The 22,568-nt window shown below is 37.8% G+C and overlaps 1 protein-coding gene across 2 annotated transcripts in view; it reads right to left on the bottom strand.

Moving 5' to 3' along the window:
• Positions 1 to 1,209: 1,209 nt before the first annotated feature.
• Positions 1,210 to 22,568, bottom strand: part of LOC127647269 (ubiquitin carboxyl-terminal hydrolase 31-like) — a 37,192-nt gene continuing 15,833 nt past the window's right edge. Inside the window, exons 5-17 of one of the 2 annotated variants that reach the window (XM_052131416.1) lie at positions 19,787 to 19,922; positions 19,033 to 19,180; positions 18,639 to 18,813; positions 15,622 to 15,733; positions 15,385 to 15,479; positions 13,561 to 13,638; positions 11,656 to 11,785; positions 11,049 to 11,168; positions 10,291 to 10,516; positions 6,949 to 7,107; positions 6,024 to 6,176; positions 5,798 to 5,836; positions 1,210 to 5,713 (exon numbers count right to left, since the gene is read on the bottom strand). In XM_052131416.1, coding sequence (XP_051987376.1) covers positions 4,230 to 5,713; positions 5,798 to 5,836; positions 6,024 to 6,176; positions 6,949 to 7,107; positions 10,291 to 10,516; positions 11,049 to 11,168; positions 11,656 to 11,785; positions 13,561 to 13,638; positions 15,385 to 15,479; positions 15,622 to 15,733; positions 18,639 to 18,813; positions 19,033 to 19,180; positions 19,787 to 19,922 — 3,055 coding nt within the window. In that variant the 3' untranslated portion in view covers positions 1,210 to 4,229. The remainder of the gene's footprint in view (positions 5,714 to 5,797; positions 5,837 to 6,023; positions 6,177 to 6,948; positions 7,108 to 10,290; positions 10,517 to 11,048; positions 11,169 to 11,655; positions 11,786 to 13,560; positions 13,639 to 15,384; positions 15,480 to 15,621; positions 15,734 to 18,638; positions 18,814 to 19,032; positions 19,181 to 19,786; positions 19,923 to 22,568) is intronic. The other variant, XM_052131417.1, reaches the window with a different exon arrangement.

Raw genomic sequence — 22,568 nt, 5'->3', positions numbered from 1 at the left:
CATCCCTTGAGATTTGGGATGCTGAGGGATATTTAAGCTCTCAACAATGTTTGTTCAGTTTTAGGTGTATTTTGAGGCCTAAAATGAAATAAGTTTTCCTTTCTCTGCCGTACAAAAATATTTTTGGCTGCTATTCAAGCATTCATGCAGGACAACACAGCCTTTTCTGAGAGCCTGCGATTACAAATTTGAACATGCACCAGCCCTGTGAAAAATCATGAACATTGGAGATAACAGTATTTGCCCGTCCCAGTTGGCAAATATAGCCTATGTTCTTAAAACGTTTTTCAAATGTTACTTTGCGGTCGTGGGAACGTAAATGTGCACTTTTCTTAACGTAAGTACAAATTTATTTAGGTAAGCATTCCTAAAAATTTGAATTTTTGAATTTTCAAATTTCAAAATCAGTTTTTACTCTCAGAAAATAAAAAATAATAAAAAAAGAAATCCAGTTTAATGAATGTTTTTTCCCCAACTTAGCAATTACTTTTAATGAATACTAAAAACGTCAATGTTTTAACAACATGGGATCCTAACCTGTAGTGTACATAGCTTTAGCCAAAGTGGTTGGAACGTTCCATGTTAGGTAGCTTGATCAGAAGGTATGTCAGGTTAAATCTTGCTGGGTAAACACTTCTTTAATAAACTGGCCATAGAGAAGCAAATCGTTCAAAGGGGCGTTCACACTGACTGTGGGTTGCAGTGACAAAGTGACCGGAAATCATTAATTTCCAATAAGCGCTGGTGATTTCAGACGACATGAGTGAAATCGACAATTGGTGATGAAACAAAGTTTAGAGCTGAGCATAAGTAAGAAAATCTATGTTGATATAATTTCCATGCCTATTACATGATTATGATTAGAATAATTTCCAAGATACTTCCAAGCCTGGAAATGACAATTACATTCTTTTATAATTTTATATTTAATTTAATTTTACATTTTGGTAATAACATTTTTAAAGAGTTACTCATATTTTAGGTTAGGGGAGCTAAAATATAAGACAAGGGGGCCTAAAGCACACCTAAACAGGGTCTAGAATAGCCCTTGTTGCCCTGTTAGAAACACATACATATTCACAGCATATTTTCCAAGCAAGGGGATAAGCCCCATCTAGTGGTCAACTTTAAATAATACAGCTTGGGTAAATAAACAAATAAAATAAAAATATAGGACAACTTTTATCTTAGACCTTTAATGCAGGTCCATCTTTTAATTGTAATTCAACCTCCAACATACATTGGGGAGACAATGTTACAAATACAAATGATTCTTCAAAGAAATGCATTATTTAAAATAATAAAAAAAATGTGCATACACATAAAACATACAAATAAATTAACAATGCATTTGACGAAGTCTCATGCAACCAAACATTTAATGGTTTTTGTTTTTCACCAAATATAATTTTTCATCTTTTGGTCAACCTAAGCTGTTGTTCAAATGACAGCTCAGATATCAGCCCACCTAATGGGTACCAGTTTGTGAACAATACAAGAAAACTGCTCTGGGTAAACATAAATCAATCATTCAAGTTCAGTGTGTAAACCAAGAGCACGCATTTCATCTTAAGACTGATACAGCTTTGTTATAATCATAAAATATTTTGTCCTTTCGAAAGGACCATCTCATATTAGCACTTGAGCCATTTAAAACATCCCATATGCAGTAAGACTTAAGTAGAAAGGGTAATAGCACTTGAATCTGAATTCTTTATAAAATCTACCATAAGTGTAATGGTCCAACACAACTGAAGACTTGGAATGACATGAAAGACATAGTGAACATGTTTAGTGTGTCAGCATTGCAGGCGATGCAGAGAACTGTGTGCACTGAATGAACGCTGATATCGAGTAGAGATCCAAGCCTCCCAAGATACTACATGTGAAAGCATGACCAGGCCACATCATGCCAATGAAATGTGTGAAAAAAATATATATATAAAAACTAAATTCAGTTAATGGATGCAGGGAGGCCATGCCTTTAGACAGCTTATGATTTAAAATAACCATAACATTACTAATAATTAAATTGTAGTGTATAAATATAAAATAGCATGAAAATACAAATTCAAATGGCAAATTTTGAATTTGAATCACATTTAAACCTGTTGAGCAAATAATGTATGCTCGCATAACAATATTTGAGAAAATAAAAGTTTGACAAGTGTGCAAAAAAAGCAATAAAAAGGAAACAATCCATTATCTCTGCTGTTTTATATATATATATATATATATATATATATAACATTGATAACCAGACTCATTTTTTTTCAGCAACAGTCACTTGCATAGTTAAGTGCATGCGTTAATGTAATCATGCAATACTGCTTTTTTCCACAAATACATTTTCAGTGCACACACAATATAATATGGGCTCATCGCAAATAAAATTGTACTACAGATAAAAAAAAAGGTTCTTCTTAAAGATATGTTTTAGTATCAAGTGTGTTGAGAGATAAGGTTGCGTTTCTGAGACCAAAAAGCAGCATGAAAAAGATAATGCTTCAATAGTGGCATCAGCACAGCTTGGATTCATGTTTTCATTACAGGACAAGCTGAATATTGGCAGACATAATGACACCATTAGATGCAACAACATTCTAATGACCAGCTATTCTAATATCCTTACCTACCTACTGTCGTAAATAATATTTAGAATTTGTCTGAATGAGCTTGTACTAGCTTACTGGAGAAAGAAATACATATTTTTGGTGAACTGTATGATGCAACACAAGCAAGGAACATAAAGATCTTTCTACAGGACAATTTCATTCGAATATTATTCCAGATACTAACAATCTTGAAAAAAATAAGAAAAAAGAAAATGTCCCCATTGTTGTAATAACATTCATTTATGATATACCTTAATTAAATATTTTCTTATTTCTATTGCATATGCACAGTATTAATCTTTAAAACATTCTTTCTGAAACATTAATATTTAACTCCATGTGTTTCTCGAATAGAGAAGTCAATATACATTTTCTCCAAAAAAGTTTTGAAAACTATTGCACTGGTTATCCACAGATACATATGGAAATAAAAACCATCACAAGTGGGTTTGACCCCAGTTCAAAACAAGCCAAAAAAGAAAACTGCACTGCAATGTTGGCAATGGATTTGGCAGGCATGAAATGGTTTAAGTATGACAATGTGGCTTTAACATTTTCATTATAAAGACAAAACAATATACAATCATGCAGGGCTTTCACCGTCTCCATTAATATCTAGATAAGGAGATAACGCAGAATTTTACTGGAATAAACTAAACAGAGCGAGTTTAGAAGATTGTCCTACACTAACTTACCATTCGAAAGATCACATTCATTCAGCAACAATTCAGCTATCGGTCTATAGTTGCCGTTGTTACGCACATTTTTATGGGCAGTAATGCTACTTGAACATTTGTAACAACTCTGAGTACAAAAGGACATAGTTGGTGTTGGAACATAGTTGGAAAGCAAGTTTGGAGAAGTACCAATGAGATTGTTCACTGCTAAAATCCCATACAGCCTACAGTTTCAGATTCTGTTTTTACACAAAGGCCAGGGTATACTTCGTTTTACCACTAGCCATTCCTTCTCGCATATAGTCGAGTGCTCATTCACCATATACTCCGACAACATGCCAAGACTCAAACTGTCCAGAAAAACTAGGCCACATACTGACAGTCCGCGCATATTGTGTTGAGAAAATTTGTATCTTGCATACACAGCTGGCACATGATAAACAGAAGTATACTTTGGCCTCAACTCTTCTCAATCTTATACTGTATCAGTGCCAGGGGAACACTGGACTTTAAATAGCACCAAGTCTAAAAGTGGAGCGAATTGGTACAGTACTCCAAGGAATATATCGCAAGATTTAAATTTAATTTTAAGTGACTTGCCCTAAGAACAGTAACAAGTTAAAAAGTATATTACATATCATACGTTACATTTAACCATTATTTGTGAGAAAAATATGTACAAAGTGCTAGGTTAAAACATTCCTATTCGGAGTCGTGAACAGTAGTAGATTCATGTACCATACCTTGCCAGAGGCAACATTTTGGTCCCATGGCAGGATAGAAAGGCGCTTTGATCATTTACATACTTTCTTTGAGATAAAAGTAAAATAAAGGTATATACTATATCCTTTAGATTTATATTCTACATAGGCACATCAAAAAAATAGCTGCATTACAGAAAATAATGAAACCTCTATTAAAATTGTCATTGAGGTGTCTATGTTGGCCGTGCAGATGATTGCATGCTGGAAGAAAGCTTTCTAGAGGATGCCATCTTTTCAAGTGGCTTCTTCCCATTGATGGGAGACTGAAGACTAGTCTCAGAATTGGAAGACTTTGACTTGCCTACTGGTAAAAGAGAGCGTTTGACAGGGGTTGAGGTTTTTAAGGACTCTTTATCCTGTTTGGTGGCCTTGCTGGAGCATGGCTCTGGAGAGACCTGCAGGGAGGAGTTGCCCTCGCAATCATCAGCACTGTTTAGTTTATACCGGCTGCTGGACTTGGCTGTCCTCTCAGCAGCCTTCTTGGTGAGAATGGTGGTCTTGCCCAGGTCGGCCGACCGGCGAGTCTCTTTCTGCCGAAGCGCACTCTTGAAGAACGAGAGTCCCTTGTCCTCAGACTTGCTGCTGCGTCGGAGATCTCTCGAGGAGACACTTGGGGAACGCAAGCTTGTAATTGAGGAACTACTGCTGGAGCTTCGCACTGGTTTCCTTTCTGACCGACTTCCCTCTGCACTTTTAGGCAGGGATGTCCGAGGGGTGGCACTGACTCTGGACTTGTCTACCAGGGGACTGGTAATATGCGCCAAGTCCTTTCTGGAGCCCCTCTCCACCAACAACTTCTTGCCAGAGACAGAGTTCCTCTCAGACACAGAGGAGCTTTTCTTGGCTGTAGGTGATGGTGAAGCAGAGGATTGGGGCGTGGAGGTCAGAGACGGCTTCCCCTTTGTGCCTCCAGACACTGGAGACTCTGGTGCATGTGAAGACTCTTTCTTTCTTGGAGTTCCTAAAGGTGCATCCTTGGTACTTTTGGGAGAATCGCTCTTCTCTTTGTGATTGGTCATTTTGGTGCCCTTCGCTTGAAGGCTGGAAGACACTTGGGAGGAAGGAGACTTTGTTACAGACGAGGTGCTATGGCGCTTCTTAGAGGGCTTCTCCTGGTCGCCCTTGGTCTTGTTGGAGCTCTTTTTGCTAGTGGACCCTTCTGCATTCTGAACCGATCCAGAGATCTTATGCTTCTGATCTTTGGAGAGCGTTCCAATCCTGTTCTGATCCACAGCATGAATCTGGTTGTTGTTGTCAACAGGTTCACTTTTAGAGCTTTTCCTGTCAGCCTGTACTGGAGCTCTGCAATAGGCCTCACCTGGGATGTGTTTCCCGTTGCTCTCATCGCTACCATTACCCTCCATCATAGCCAGCGGGGCCTTACTGCTGGGTTGACGCTCATGTTTGCTATAACTGCCGAAGCAAGATGTCGACACCTTGTCATCACAAGCTTCTCCTATCCTCTCTAGAGGAGGGGAAGCGCGAGAGTCCAAAGAGAATCGTGAGGGTGAGTTGGATCTCATCTGTAGTTTAGTCGACAAGGACCAGGAGGGTTTCATCCCGTTTTCACTGAAAGCCAGAGGGCTGGTGACTGACGATCTGGAGGACAAGCTCTGATGTTGAATGCTCCTCACAAAGGGCCGCGTTGAGAATCCTCCTTAAAAAAGAACAGAGATATTTAAAATAATGCGCTTATACCAGACAGAATGAAAAGTGCATTGGCATGCAGTTTTTTCTTAACTGAGCAAGGCGGGAGATCCTGTGTTAGTAAGCGCTAAAGCTACAAGAGAGAAAAGACATAATAAAGAAAGGCAAGAGTAAAACACTGGACAATACACAGAATAACAGGACACAAGAAAGATGAAGGCAAACTATGCTAATAATATGCTTCTAAATTTGTACATAGTAAAGAAACTGGAAAGATGAACATCTACTTTAGGATTGAGAGGCATAACAATGTTCCTCACCATCGTCTTCACTGCGATCACAGGGAAACTCAACTGACTCAGCCAAAGAGATCAGGGATGTGCGTCTGGAGGAGGCTCCGGAAGCCAAGCTAGGTGGCTTGCTGCCTGGGAGCCGGTTTATCCAGTGTTCACATAAAGACGAGCTGGTGGAGCCTGAAAATGTTTTACAGAGAAATACAATGTAATTGAGAAATACAATGTAAATGAGTCTTCAGAAAAAAAAGTATAAAAGGTGATTAATTTAAAGGGGCCATACCCTACACTTCTATAACATTTAATTATTTTTCTCTAAAGTCCACTTATAATGTTAGTAAAGGTTTATTGCACCAAAAATGATGTCAAAGTTTTACATGATTATTTTCAACCCTCACTCTGACCCTTTAAATTAAGCAGGCTAAGTGGACTGTACCTTCAAGGTTTCTGTATGGAAAGGGCCCATGTTATAATTCAAAGTGTAGCTAATGTGAAAACTACTATTGTGGTTTACACTGCCTTCATTGTTGAATACCGGATAACTGTTAAAATGTAAACATGGACGATCATATCTAAATGTGCTCATGGTTATAACATTAATACCATGGCATTTCTGAATGAACCCAAGTTTAATTTTCATAAACAGTCTGGGTGGACTGGAGAGTGAACGATAGTGTAGCAAATTAGACTCTTTATTTCAAAAGAACAACAAAAAACAACAACAACATACAGCCGATGAAAAGAGGCCATAAATGTTCATCCTATCATAAGCTTCATACATTTTATCAGGATGTATCAAGAAGGTGTCATGCTAATATTAAGGGCTTTCATTGGGCTGGAAAAAGAGGGCCAGTTGGTTCATATTCCAGCACCTCCAGAACCCTCTAGATTAACAAGACAAATGAGTCAGCAAACTGTGTCAACCAAAAACCCAATATGGAACAAGAGTCACCTGCAACGGAGCTGTTTGCTGACCAGGAGGGAATAGTTGTCCTCCTTTGATAGAACAGAATGTATGCAGTCTGCTGGCAAACATCTTCATCAGTTATAGGCTGAACTTCACTGTCATCAAAGCAATACCACTGGCCATCAATGGAGTTCTTACAGTACGCTGTTGGAGTAAATCAAGCAAATTGCCATGTTAATCAAATGCACCAATCAAAAGGCCTATGAGAATAACATTTTTAACTAAATGCTAACACTGCAACTTCTGTTCTGGCAATGGTATAGTTGACACCAAGATGTCTGAGACCAAAAGAGGCAGAGTGTGAGACAAGACTCATATAGGCCTCTATAAACTTAATGAATGTGTTAAACATAAAGTGCATGAAACTAAATTGATCTAGGCACATATATTATATATACCGCATATGTTATTTGCTTTAGCTTATGTTGGTTGTAAAATATTACCTTGCAAGAATAAAAAAAATCAATAAATGCGACATAGTAGGTTAGGTAAAAATAATTTTATTACAACATCAGTGTTAAAGTGTCAGTAAAACAAAATTATAAAATTAAATGGCACAAGGTGCCTATGTGGCTTTGCATGGCAATACAGACGATCAGCTACTGTGTATTATAATATTTCATTAATTTTAAGTATACATTTTTTCTGCTATAGAAAAAACAGTATTATTGTACTTTAACTAAAATGGAAATAACTTGTACAATAATGTATTAAATTTGGCATCCTGTATACACAGTATGTGAATGTACGATTTCCTCAATTGCACTATATTCCATTCATTGTAAGTTAAGCAAGCATTTCCGCTTACTTCAGCCTACAAGATTTAATCTCAGGGTAGACATAGAAACCTCAAGTTTTTTTGATTTTATGGCAAAAACAACACCAAACCGTTCAATTCCTATAACATTCGGAGAAGTATTTTTGTTCTTCAGTATGTGTAGCATTCATTTATCTCTTGGCTAAATGGTTTCTAAGGCCACGTATACAAAACAAAGTTTCGGGAGCGACAACCGCTTTTAAATGCAGAAGCAAATTCCCAAAATTGCTGCAGCGTCTGTGAGCGAGAAACATGAATGCCACCAGTTTAACTAATTTTTTGTGCACTATTTTGGTGCAAAGAGACTGTCCACTACAGACTTATTATTGTCCAGTAATAGTAAAGGGATAGTTCATCCAAAAATGTACATTTACTCACTCTCGTAACATCCCAGATGTGTAGGACTTTCTTTCTTCTGCTGAACACAAACAAAGGTTTTTAGAAAAAGATTCAGCTCTGTAGGTCCATACAATGCAAGTGAATGGTGACCAGCCATTTGAAGCACCAAAAAGCAGATAAAGGCAACATTTAAGTAATCCATTCAACTCCAATGGTTTAATCCATGTCTTCAGAAGTGATCCAATCGGTTTTGGGTGAGAACAGACCAATATGTAACTCCTTTTTTTCCTGTACACCTTGCTATTGCAATATCTAGGCACGATTATGATTACAAGCTCGATTAAACTTCCTAATGCTTGATGCATGTGCAGATCGCTAGAAGGCCCATTGTACAAAGGCGCCTCTGTTTGTTCTTGGCAGGCAGCAGATGCCATAAACCCACCCCCACCCAAACCCTAACCAAATAAAGCCTGAAAGTCTGAGTACCCTGCAAGAAACAACACAAGGCACTTTTCTCCCATCACGCGCTAGATGGCACTATAGCAAATGTAATCGAGCTTGAAATCATGCTTGCCAAGGAGACTGCTGTCAAGATGTACAGTGATAAAGGAATTACAACCGATTGGATGTCTTCAGTTTACATTAAACCACTGGAGTCGTATACTGCCTATATCTGCCATTTTGAGCTTCAAAATTCTGGCCACCATTCACTTGTATTGTTTTGTAAGGACCAACAGAGATGAGATATTCATCTAAAAAAATCTTCTTTTGTGTTCTACAGAAGAGAGAAACACATACACATCTTGGTTTGCATGAGGGTAAGCAAATGAAGAGAACATTAAAATTTTTGGTTGAGCTAACCCTTTAATTAGATGCCATCTACAGCATCTCCATGATTTGTTTATGCATATCTAAGTGACTTCAGGGTGCATGCTTTCTCTGAACTGTAATGCAGGGCTGACGAAAGAAACTGCAGTGGAGTGACAGACTGGAATATATGAATGAATGAAGACACATACCTCTTTTTGTGTGATTTACACCAGGAGAAGGTGGACACATCTCACACATGCTAATGATCACATCATTAACAATTAGTTATTCAGTTCAGTTCCGTACGCACTACGTGGAATTTATGAAAATGCGGTTGTCACTACCTACAGTTTTCAGGAGTTACTGGTTGGAGAATGCAGTTTTTACTCCTGACAGAGTAAAATTTCCTATATAGTGAATGGCAGTGAGTGCACTATATCTCAGCAGAGAGTGAATTCAGATGCTGACATATACACAGAGCGTCGGAGTCACAGAAACAACGTCACATATGAACTTTTAAAACACTTGGTCCTTACTTGTTATTATTATTAAATAATATATGAATACAACAAATCTTCATTCTGTTTGTCATTTTTAATATATAATGTATGTTAATATAAAGAGTAAACACATTTTATCAAATGTACATTATTTTATTTATTTGTTATACTTCAGTATCTTTAAACTCCAATACAAGCTGGGTAGCATTTCTAGCACCCTCATCCGACCATAAACAGCACCAAAGTTATCATGACCTACATGTTATAACCAAATATTTAAATCATCCACAGAATTATTATTTCCACTGTGTGCAGTCTCCGGAGTTAAAATAATATCACCTCAGTGAATTTTTTTATTAAATATAGAATTCTTCAGCTTAATGGCAAAATTCTGTATAAAATATAAAGCGTACATTTAAAAATGTATCTGTATGTTTTGCCTCTCTATATTTTATTATTTTAATCAAGTAATAATTTGTCAAAAAGCAATTGAATACATTCAGCATGAAATAAAACATTGCTGGAGTGAAGGAAGCTGTATACTCTTTCATCCCGCTCGCTCACTCGAGCTCTCTCTCCTGCACGTGCTCCCTCTCCCATCTTCCCCGCGGTAGATTATGGGCAATTAAACATCGTCGAATGTACATCGAATGTGCACTCAAAATTAAAGTACATTGTGAATGAGTGAAAAAGTAGGGAACGAGTGGCTCACTCAGAATTCCGACACCCCTACAAAATGGCGGACACCCAGGGGGTGTTTCAGACACAGCACGAGTCAAGATTCTCCCGAGTCCATGACAAGACCAAGACCATTAAAATCTGGCCTTGAGTACTGCAACACTGGCTTCTGGTACTTCTTACCTGTGTAATGCCCTCCATGCATGTTGCCATGATGATTACACACAGCATACAGGTCGTAAAGGTAGTCGTTTGGGTTACGGCCAAGTCCATAAGGTCGTCTCCATGGCGACCAGTGGGATGGTAGACTCCAACTGCTCTGGCTTCTCTTCACTACATGGGGCGCCATATCCATACCAATCAAAGGAAATCTCACCATGTTCTGCATCTTAACTCTCCTGTCCCCTTCCTAGAGGACAATGCACACATTTGTTATTAGATAGGTAGCAGTTTAGCAGACACTTTTATTAAAGAGCTTTACTCATGGGCACAATGGTGATAGTTAACAGATCACCTCCTGGTGGGGATCGAACATTCAGCTTTTTACAAAACAGATTATAAATTGTATTCCCTGATGTGAAGAAAACATTTTGTTCTCAACTAAATTCAGTACTGTCAAAACAATTAACAGCCATCAAAACAGATTTTAATCATGACATACAGCACCACAAAATATCCACCACTTTGTTCTCAAATAACTTTATTAAAAGAAATATTAATAAAACAATGTAAACTACTTATAATACATTTTCTTTGAATTTCTTTCTATTTTTATTTTACTTTCATAAATTCAAATTTGAATTAATTCTGAATTCCATTTGCTACCTAAATTCAAATTCAGGAATTAAGCTGAAATAAAAAAGTATTCAAATGTTAAAAAGTACTCTCAATTCAGTTCTGAACGGCACACAACTCTGGATGTGATTTGATTGGTACATTACCTGTCTAAACCTCTTGAGGTGAAGAATGAGAACATCAGGCAGGGTCCACAGGCTGAGTTTGATCCGCCCCTGTTGCAGCTGCCTGCAGTGAGGGCAGCGCCAGGCATCATCTGGGGCCAACTGGAGGGAAACCATAAAGAAAATCAGTCACAAGAGAGAAGGGTTTTAAGTTTACAAATCTGGCTGCGCCTTCATTTTCCTTAAAACCCAGCCAGTTCCAAACCCTTCTTTAACTGGCCGAGGCCAGCTCTGGCTAACCACAGTGTATATTTATATGCTGTGTGGAACCTTTCCAGGGTTAAAGATGTGCTTGTAAAAAAACAATTTTAAAACAGCACAGACAGCAGAAACAGAGTAATCTGCACATTTGTGTCCACAAAGGCAGCTCTTGAAAAATGGAAAGAAATAAGAGAATGCGAGATGACTCTTTAACAAGGGTAAAACTTGCAGCATGCATCAGGCCAGATTGCAACAAGGGATATGCAAAACTACATGTTTGAGTCCCCTAGTGAAAATGCTATGGTACAGAATTGTATGAAATTCATATAATGTTTTGTAAATTATGCCAACTTGTCGACCTCGCTCATCATGACTCCCCAATCGTTACCTGCTCCTCTTTGGTGTAGAGCTGGAAGGACTGAGCGAGGGTGCAGGCCTGTGGCTGATGGTGCTGCTCTCTGTGCAGATACACACTCTCAGCATCAGGGATGTACTCTTCCTCAGTGTGTCCAAACAGACTGCAGGGAATCAGAACACATACTGCTCACAAAATCTTTAACCAGACCAGTAAAGTACATATCCTACCCTCTGTGGTTTTTTCTTCTAATAGTCTGCCAGAGAATGTTTCATACAGGCACAAACAGTATGTGGAAAAGGAACTCCTTTGACACTTAGTGTTGAACTTCAAAAAGCATTTTAAAATGACCCTTCTTTTCCAGCTACATAGAAGTGTTATCTTGCTCTAAATGTTGAAGTTTATGTGTGGGATGTTTAGCCTTAAAATGCAGTTTAAAATGGCCACAGAAACTTAATTTATGAATGTTATGGGATTAGAGAAAATAATAAGTGGCATCTACAAACCGATTATGAACTGAACGATTATTTTTCTGAACTATTTTTGCTATTACTTTTAACTAGCTGGCCCCAAGGTCAATTTTATTGGATGTATGAATTCAGTTCCCCTCAAGTTCACACAGGTGTCCTAGCAGGGTAACCACTGTTGTATTTAATCATATCAAAGGAATATCAATATAAGTTAAACTCAGTCAACAGCATTTTGTCATAATGTTGATGACCACGAATTAATTTCGACTCGTCCCTCTTTTTCTTTAAAAAAAAGCAAAAAATTAGGTTACAGTGAGACACTATTCACAATCAAATTACTCCAATGAAAATACTTTTTATTATTATTTTTCAGATGGGACCTGTGAAAGGCTGCATTCATATGACATGCTTAAGTGAAGCATCAACGTTTCCCCGGTGCCGTACTGCGCTTTCGTCTTACTGAACAATCTGGGTAAAGTATCATTTACTTCTGCAGTGCCAGCGCTAAAAGCAAAACAAGATGTTCTCTGACTGCAAGCACTTTTCTTGTGGAGTTCAAAACAGTGTGAATCATGTGAATGTGACTTCACGACTGCCTTAGCAAATTGGACGGCCACAATGAATATTGCGAAAGATCTTTGAAAGATCAAATGTAATGCTCAGTGCAATAAATACTCAACCAAGTTTTTTTTTAATATGCTTTCAATACTTAAATTTAAATGTTTAATTTTATTTGAATTTGTGCCTTTTTTGTGCATTTCTTTTATTTTTTTATCCTATTTTCTCCCAATTTTGGAATGCCCAATTCCCACTACTTAGTAGGTCTTCGCGGTGGCGTGGTTACTCACCTCAATCCGGGTGGCAGAGGACAAGTCTCCGTTCCCTCTGCGCATCTTATCACGTCACTCGGCGTGCATGACACAGTGGAGACTCCGCATGCGGAGGCTCATGCTACTCTCCGCAATCCACGCACAACTTACCACGCGCCCCATTGAGAGTGAGAACCGCTAAACGCAACCACGAGGAGGTTACCCCATTTGACTCTACACTCCCTAGCAACCGGGCCAATTTGTCTGCTTGGGAGACTTGGCTGGAGTCAGTGCATTTCTTTCTTTACACAAAGGAACACTTAAATACAGTTAACAAAGAACACTTAAAATGTTAATAAAACATTGTTACATATTGTTTTCTGTTCTAAGAAGGAACTACATGCATTTGGACAGAAATTAAGTCATAAAAAAAGCATATCTAACAAACTGTTTGAAAAGTAAACCTAACAAATGTCTTTTTGTGAAATGTTTTGCTTGCAAAGTGTTCTTGCACTTTATTTATTTTTTTAAAACAAACATCACTTGGAGAGATATTTTGTCATTTAATGCAATTTTAATAATACATTTTTAAGTGTGACTTAATTGATCAAATAATTGTTTTGGTCCACTATATAAAAGAGAAGTACTGTTTTACTTACAATTCCTTCGTCTCTTTGTCCCACTCCACAACAATCTTGACATGAGGAGGTCCTCCTGGCCCACATGATTTATACGCTCTACAAAAGAAAGATTGAGAGAATAATAAATCATCTTTCCAGCTAATCACATCTAATTGATTAGAGGCCAACTATTACTAGCAATGGGGAAAATAAGTAGTCACTGGCATGCACACAAACCAATTCAAAGGATTTATTAAACAAATAATGGATTACATTACAACCCAACAAAGATTTGTTGTTCTTCATGACAACTACAGTACATGAATCACCAATTTAGATCTCATGCTCCATGTCTGTCTGTTACTGACGTGGGTGCATCACGCTTATGTCATCTTGGCAGCATGCACTCGTGTCAATAGTTTATGTCTGTCTCTCGCGACCACAGGTGTGCCTAGTGTCGTGCTCGCGTTGCGTGCCCGGGTTGCTAGCTGTCTTAACGTTATGCTGAGTTTCGGTCACTTTGGCCTGAGATTTCAGGTTTGTATGTGGCCAAACTCTCGCACAGGAGTTCTGTCTAGTTTTTGTTGCCTGTTACATGCATTGCATGCCTCGCGATGTACGCTCAGGTTTCGTTTAGTGTGAGAATGCATGGCATAGTTTTGTTTGCCGTTGCTACGCATTCTCTCATCTTGTTTGTCGGTTGACATGGGCATATATAGCCTTATTGTCTTGGCGATGTGCGCTCATGCAATTCGGGTGTTTTGTTGTCTTGTGAGAGCACATGGCTTTGTTTTGTTTCTGTATCGAGGTGTGTCTCTCTGTCTTATGTCATACCCACCTCCTTATTTGCCCATTATTAGTTTATTAGTCACACCTGTCCTGTCTTGTTAACATGTTGAATTCTCTCCTTATTTTAGTCTCCTTGTGTTTGCTGTCCAGAGCCAGATTATCTTGTTTTCCGGTCGGTCTTGTGTGATCCAGTCGGTCGGTCTTGTGTGATCCAGTCGGTCGGTCGGTCGGTCTTGTTTTTTCTTCATCTCATCCCTGTCCAGTCGGTCCTGTTTATCCGTTTCCCTCTGCCCCAGCCCTGGATTGTTCGTTTTCCCCTACAAGGTTGTTTACGTTTATTTTCCCCCTTTTAGGAGTTTTATGTTGTTTTTTTTTTATTTTTTTATAAATATATCCCCTTTTTAACTTTTTAACTAATTTTGGGTCTGCCTCTGCATTCCTTGACACAAAACAGCTGCTGCATTAGCGTTCCGATGAAGTACTTAAAGAGCAGTCAACTCGTGCTGAAGCGAAGAGCACTAGCTTTGCCACTCAAAGTATCTGTCCAAGACAAAGATAAGCCAAGGACAGAGTGTGCACTACAACACTGGTCAAATAACTGACTGAATCCCCCTCTTGACATTTCAGCATCTTTCACAAACCAAAGTCACCAGTGGAGTGGTGGTGGGGTAGTGGGCTAAAGCACATAACTGTTAAGCAGAAGGTTGTCAGTTCGATCCCCACAGCCACCACCACTGTGTCCTTGAGCAAGGCACTTAACTCCAGGTTGCTCCAGGGGGATTGTCCCTGTGATAAGGGCTCTGTTAAGTCGCTTTGGATAAAAGCGTCTGCCAAATGCATAAATGTAAATGTAAATGCAGTCAAACCTTGTTTTAAAAGGGTTTATTCAATTGTGTTAAATCCAAAGACTAGCCTGCCCACTAGGAATGGCTAAGTATTGGCACAAATTTCCTGATTCAATTTACTTCCAGTTTACAAACACTCAATTTGATTCCAAATAAGTTCATTTGGGAATATGTTGCACACACGATCACACAAATGTTCTCTTAATTCATCAGTCATAAATAGACAAACCTTTCCACAGTGGGGTGACATAGTGGTTGCTCTTCCTGTGGCAACAAGTAGGTGATTCCAACCACACCGACCACACGCAGACTAAAGGGTCCCACCTAAAACAATCAGTCCATATTATTACAATCAGCTTTAAGAACAAGGTGATGTTCGTCACAATATAATGTCCTCAAAGTAATGGTTGACATTATTTAAAAGCAAACAAAGTTCTGTGTTCAATAAAGTAATAGTATCACTAACCTGTATGTAAACCTCTGGCCTTAGTAAGTGCCGCATTTTCTCCAGAATTTCTTTTTGCAGCACATCCCAAGACACAGTGCGTTCCAAATATAAAACAAAGGGAAGTCCAAACCTGGAACAAAAAGAAATAGCAGCACTGATTTTCACTTTATGCTCCATTACTGTATAACACTCTATAGTTTTTTTTTCCACAAGCTATAGTGGAGTTCAAGAAACCACTTGTAAAAATGCTTTTATTTAGCATTTTTCTAAATACTGTTGTTTAATGCTTTTTAGTGGTACAAACAGGTCATTAAGTATTTGGCTATTTTATTCACAGCAAATTTGTGTGATTTAGTTAGAGTTAATTTTGACCCTTTAATAAAAATGTTTTCAAGTGATGTGAGCAGGTGGGCTTCATTACATTTATCTATGATTGGGAAGGTTAATGTTATTAAACTGTATTCCAAAATTCAACTACCTGATACAATTTCTCCCTATAGATGTCCCCCTCTCTTATTTCAAGCAATTTGATAGCGAAGTCCTTCATTTGGAATGGTAAACGTCACAGATTACATTTCAATAAATTACATAGGCTGATTGACAAGGTGCGATAGGCCTACCCAAGATTTTGTTTTATTATTATGCGATTGGTCTCAGACATTTGGCTCATTGGTCACTTTCACCTGAGAGAGCCCCTCCCTGGTTTTGTATTGAACAGGAAGTTCTTGTCCCCATTTTGCCATTGCAAAGCCTTTCTATCAAACTAACCGGAGAAGTTATGTTACACCCCGTTATCTCGCATTTGCACAAGGTATGGACAAAAGTGTCCAGAGTGTTTAATTCAGACATTTATTTAAATATTGCTTAGAGCATATGGCTGAACCCAAAATTATGTATTGATAAGTCCCCTTTCTGCTGGACAGAGTGAATTGTGAGGGATTGTGAGTGTTGAGATCCTTTGAAAATATGGTTCAGCATTTTAGGATTTTTGGGGATTTCAACATTCATTAGATATTTACAACTACGTCACCTGCTCTGTACTATTTTTGGGAGTAGCATACACCCTCCCCTAAAGCGGCAGACAATCTGGGAGTCGTGATTTTTGCCTTTGGAAAAGGTCATGCGGCATCAGTGTATTACTCCCTCTTTGTTCAGAGTCTGGGGACGGAGCTTTAACTTCTCTCAAGAGATTATGGGAGAAAGATTTAAACTTGGTATTGGAGGAGGGAGTGTGGGCTAGGATTCTAAAAACATCAAGTCTACATCTAGAGATGCAAGGGTGCGCCTTATGCAATTTAAGATTTTACATAAATTCTATTGGACCCACTCTAAATTGTATAGGCTTGGTTAAAGACACACCCACCTGCTGGCGATGCCAATCAAAGATGGGGACACAACCCATGTGTTTTGGTGGTGTGTTAAGATCCAAGAGTTTTGGTTGATGGTTCAGAGTTTTATGTGTGAAGTATTGGGTACTCAAATTTAATTTTGTCCCATACTCTGTATGGTCATTGATGTAGGGGATAAATGCAGGAAGAATAGTGTCCTGGCAGGTGTTATGATTGGCAGACAGGTCATTCTTAGGGGATAAAAGTTGGCATATAGGCAACATAGATTTGTTCATTAAAAAATGGGGCAGCTATTTAGCCTTTTTAGAAGGCTCTCAGGGAGGGGCAGTGGAGAGAGACTTGTTTTAAATGTGTATGTTGCAACCTATTTGTTTTTGAATGTATACCTTTTATGGTTTTTTTTATGTTTCGAAATATTTTCTGCTGTTTTGTTGTCTGTTTGTGTGCCATTGTCAATTGGCATTTGACCACAGGGTGCCTGTTTGTGTCAGGTAGGGGGGTTAATGTTCAGGGTGAAGGGTTGTACATTTATATAATTTGATTCCAAATATTCTGTTAAGTTTTTTTTTATATGGAATCAATAAACATGGTTAAATAAACAAATACTGTTGTTTTATTTTAAATTGAATGATCATAATTGAAATCTTTCAATTGAAAAATTAACATGAATTTCAGAATTTCTTAAAGGGGTCATGACATCAGGAATCAAATTTTCCTTGATGTTTTCACATGTAAGAGTTAATTGTACTATAAAGACATACTGCAAGTTTCAGCACTCAACACTTCCTTTTCCAACAACAAAAAAAAGCATTTGTTGAAACCAAGCTGCCAAAAACTACTCGTTCTGTACATCCTTCATATTGTGATTTCGCACTGTGGTAGACATTTGCCTCCACATCAACACATCAGTGCCTACTTTACCTTATCACTTCTGTAGCCTTGCCCAGTAGTGTTGAGCAGTGATATGGCAAGAAGAGAGCAGGTCAGTCAGAGCAAAGAGCCAATCACAACAGTGGGTGTTTACTGTCAATTCTTAAAGTAGAGGCAGCACCAAAACCAAGCGTTTCTGACAGAAGGTCAGAATGAGGATGGAAAGTGTTTTACAAATATATGACTATTTTTTGAGCACAAAAACTTCACTAATATTATAAGTGAACCTCAAGGAACATGTTAAAATATATTTTTTTTTAAATGCAATTCATGACCCCTTTATTATTTGGTATGTCCCCCTTTTGCTCTAATGTCAGAATGCGCTTGAGAGTTTTGAGAGCATCTTGTGTGCTTTAATGGAAGTAAGGAAATCTGACCTTCTGTCCAAAGGAGTTAACATGGTAAATGTCACAAATTTGCTTATTTGATTATAGGCCTGGCAATAGTGCAGAATCTAACATACCTTTATCATTTGAATTTTTTACACAATATCTTTATTTTAAGTATCTTTGTATTACTCTTTCTAAATCATGAAACTTTATTTGTTTCCAGGTTTAAATTAGATCATAAATTCCAGCTTTTCATTGTGCACTTTTGAACTCCACTGTCACCAAGTTAAGCAATTGTTCCATTACACGATGATTTGACTGTATGAGACTACTCTATTTTCTCAATAGGAAGAATTTGGAATTTTCAACTGCTGTGTTATGATGGCAATATAATGATATGGATATCTGTTTTGGCTGTGATTTTTACCTCCGTCCTTGATGTCCAGTGCAGGCTCGGTTACAGATCAGCAGAATAATTTTCTCAGACCCAGAGTTTTTGTTGGGTGATGCTGGATTAATTGCACCCTGCAGGAACGACGGGGTTCGGCTGTTCTCTGCTCCATATTTCAAATTGTTCTGATTGAGGTTTGCAAGAAGGCTCCCTGAAAATAAAAGTAATGTTAAACAAATAAAACTGATGGCATTATAATCCAATTTACTTTCCAATATCTTCTAATGGCGATTTCTCACAAGTTTTCAAAAAACAAATGTCTTTAGGCCCTACTTCTCATTAATACACTAAGGCTGAATGCAACTACATTTCCAAACAACTAGAGATCTTTTTTATTTTTCAAAACCAATGTGCAACACATGAAAAGTACCTCGTTTAGAGCGAATGTTTTCTAATCTAAAAGTCTCAGGAGTTTCAAAAGCAAAGACTGAGTCACTTTCTTGAATGATATCAAGATCGTCGTCATCATCACAAAAGGAGCGGTGGAAACCATCGTAATACATTTCAGTCAGGACAAACTGCACAGACATAAGAGAGACGGATGGTCAGAACTTACATTCAACATCTCAGTACAGCAAGGCAAACAAACAGGGAATAGCTTTGGTTGACATAATGCGGAAAGACAAACACACAAACAGCAGTTTACTCTCTATCAATGTACTGTATATACCTCAGTACTGAGTCAATATTTATGGTGAATCAATAGCGTATCCAGGGCAACAGCAAAGATCTTTTGGTTTGCAGTGGGATCAATGACTTGCTCATTTCTTTACAATGACATTGGGCTTCATGGCCACATCATATGCAGACAAAACAATCTGATTAATTCAAAATGGGCTTTCGGAGGTGCAAAAGTGCAGTCTTTAAGTTTATTATATAAACTGAATTGATGAATCATTCAATTGATTATATAGAAATTGATGAATCATTCAAACTAGCTGTGCAGGATTTTCATGACAATACAACTACTATTCTGGGTAATACTAATGCATATTCAAATTTGAATTGAAACATAGGGAAAGAGAGCTTATCTAGATATGGATATAATGGTAAATAATTATACACCACTCAAACAAAGATCTGAATTCAATGCAAAATGTGCAAAAGATCTGAGAGCACTGCACCTGATCTGGTGGGATCTTGGTCTCACGTGACACAGCCTCTCTCAGTCTGGACACAGGGCTGTTGAGTGGAACGGCCACACCAATCCTCATGCAGTGAGAGTACTTGCCTTGATATACAACTGTCACATAGAGGGGCCTGAAGGATGCAGCAAGAACAATATGATCAAGTGGTCATTTAGCATTTCAAATCCAAGGCAATTTTCACGAAATAAATAAATAAATAATAATAATAATTCAAAATCAATTTTGTATTGTTTTCCAATTAGAACATCTACACATCTTTAAAAGTAAATATAACAAAATGTATTGAAGATTATGCTAAAATAAGAAAGAAAAAACAATTTCAATGGTGTAGAAAAATTATTTCTGCACCACTAGCGTCACCAAACAGAGTTGCAAAAATAATCACTTTTTAAAGCAGATTACAGAAGACTCTGCTAATCTTCTCTATGTTGTACAAACAGACACTCCTGCCCCAAAATCACACTATTGGTTAAGACTGCACAATTAAAAGTATTTTAATCACAATCACGATTTCCGCCCCTCATGGATAATTAAGCAAAATCGTCTGCAATATTAAATGAGCAAGCAAACTGAAGTGATCAGCCAGGTATAGTTGCAAATTGTTGTTCATTTTCATTATAGGCTATCTACAGATGATAGACCAAATCACAAGCACTTTCCAAGTCCGCTTTCACCTCACTTGACCAATCATGCTCTCTTCAGAAGTTCGCCACTGACAAATCACAGTTTCTCTTTCGGGCACGCAATGAAATACAGAACTGCACCACAGGTGTTTACTAGTCTCGTATGTGCGGCGCACGAGGATAATGATACATAATTGTGTGCTCAATGCACAGGAAATTAATGCGTGTTTTGATAATGTATGTTTTATATAGAACAGCTGTGCTCTGAGTTCGGTTTGTGCTCTCGTGCGCTGACCAGGTTATTTTAAAGCGCTCAGTTGCACATTTGCCTAAATCCAAATATGTTTAGCCATAACAAGTGTGTAAACAAATCTAAAGTAACCCCATCGAAACAGAGTTGTGTGGAGGAGGAGATAAGAGCATAAGACAGCACACAGTCACTTCTGCTGGTAACACAGAAATAACACTGTCTTCGTTCAAAATAAAAGGCTGGATAAAATAATTAGGCTTCCCTCAAAAATAGATCCTTTAGATTTTATTGCAATTCTGCACGCTCAGTTATTACAGAAATATATTATGATTAGCCTATATATTACTGTAGGGTATGGGGATATAATAATAATGTTAATAATAATTTAAAGAATGGATCTAAAAAGAGGAAAAATCGTATTTTACCCAATTTTGCGGCACAAGTAAACGTAGCTTTTTTTAAGAATGTTTAGATATTTGTATTGCAAAACAAGACAAAAATACTGATTAAACGGTCAACAGTAAACCCAGAGATTAACCAGAGATGGACCACTGGTATTAAAATGAATGGGAGATATTAGAACGCAAATGGCTGTAGAAAAAGGAAGTCCCGCCTTACAGGTAAAAGAGCCAATCACCTTTTAAATACAGACATCACCTGTCAGTGAACTCGAGATTGTGCATGCGCACTAGCTGAAATAACCTGAAAAAATGTGTTTTTTGTGTGTAATCTGAGCTAAAGAAGCACCCTTTATGATACCATTGTTGTCAAATTTTACTGCGGATTTAAAATGTGAGATTTTGGACTTTCTCCATTCAAGTAAATAGGATCTGTACTTTCATGTCGCTTGTATTCATAAAAAATGGCTATCCGGGAGCATTCCAAAGATGGCCTCCCAGTGGACAGACTTTGAGGGTCCTTCACACCGAATTGTGTGACTAAATGCATTTTTGAGTCTATCTGTACTGTTTTTTAGTTGTTTTCCTATAAAAAAATGTGCCAGGTGGACATCTTTGGCCATTGCGCAGTGTCCCGCTGTTTTTTCAGCATCTCACGTAGGAGCTCCGTTTTCCAGGATATCTGGTTAAAAATAGGGCTGTCAAACTATTCAAATTTATATAAATTTAATTTTTTATAAAATTAATTACATAATATGCACTTAATTTATTTGAATTCATCACAAATAATTACATAAATCATTATTTGCTGAGAAAGCCCCTTAAATTACAACAATTCAATATATAATGATTAAACAATTATAAATAGTTAGATTTCATTTTTTTTTTTTTTTTTAAATCAGATAATTAAAATGCTTTACAATATTGTGGCAGACAATTAAGGCACTGTAACAAGTGGCTTTAGAAGGTAATATATTGTTTTCCATATTACTAAACATTAACCTATCATTGGCCTTAATTCGTCAATTTGTCTGAGATAGATTTAGTATTAGGGCTTGTCTAAGGAAGCATCAATGTACACCTGCGTCAGACGGATGCTTTTGGAGTGCCTCACATTGTTTGTATCGCCTCATGCCGTTTTGGGTCGCTGTGTCAAGTTAAAAGTAGTCTAAAACTTAAAAAAACACATCCTGAGATTCCTGCACTTGGAATTGCACTCTATCCAGCGGTGTTTGAACGCAAGTGAGCATTCTCATCTTGTGATGTTGCTAGTGCAAGCAAGCCAGACTTTGGTTTGTTCTCTGTTGAACTGTGCTTTGCCTGTCCAGCTTGAGTTTTGCTTACTGCCCCCTGCTGAAAACAGGTGGTACTTCAAGCTTCAATTCCTCTGATGATTGGAATATTCCATGTTACAGTCCAGGGACATGATATTTTTATATAATTAATCTCATTAATGCATTAAATTGACAGGCCTACAAAAAGAACAC

The sequence above is a fragment of the Xyrauchen texanus genome, chromosome 8 (assembly GCF_025860055.1).
Source record: "Xyrauchen texanus isolate HMW12.3.18 chromosome 8, RBS_HiC_50CHRs, whole genome shotgun sequence".
Classification (NCBI taxonomy): domain Eukaryota; kingdom Metazoa; phylum Chordata; class Actinopteri; order Cypriniformes; family Catostomidae; genus Xyrauchen; species Xyrauchen texanus.
This window is presented reverse-complemented; position numbering and strand designations above follow the sequence as displayed.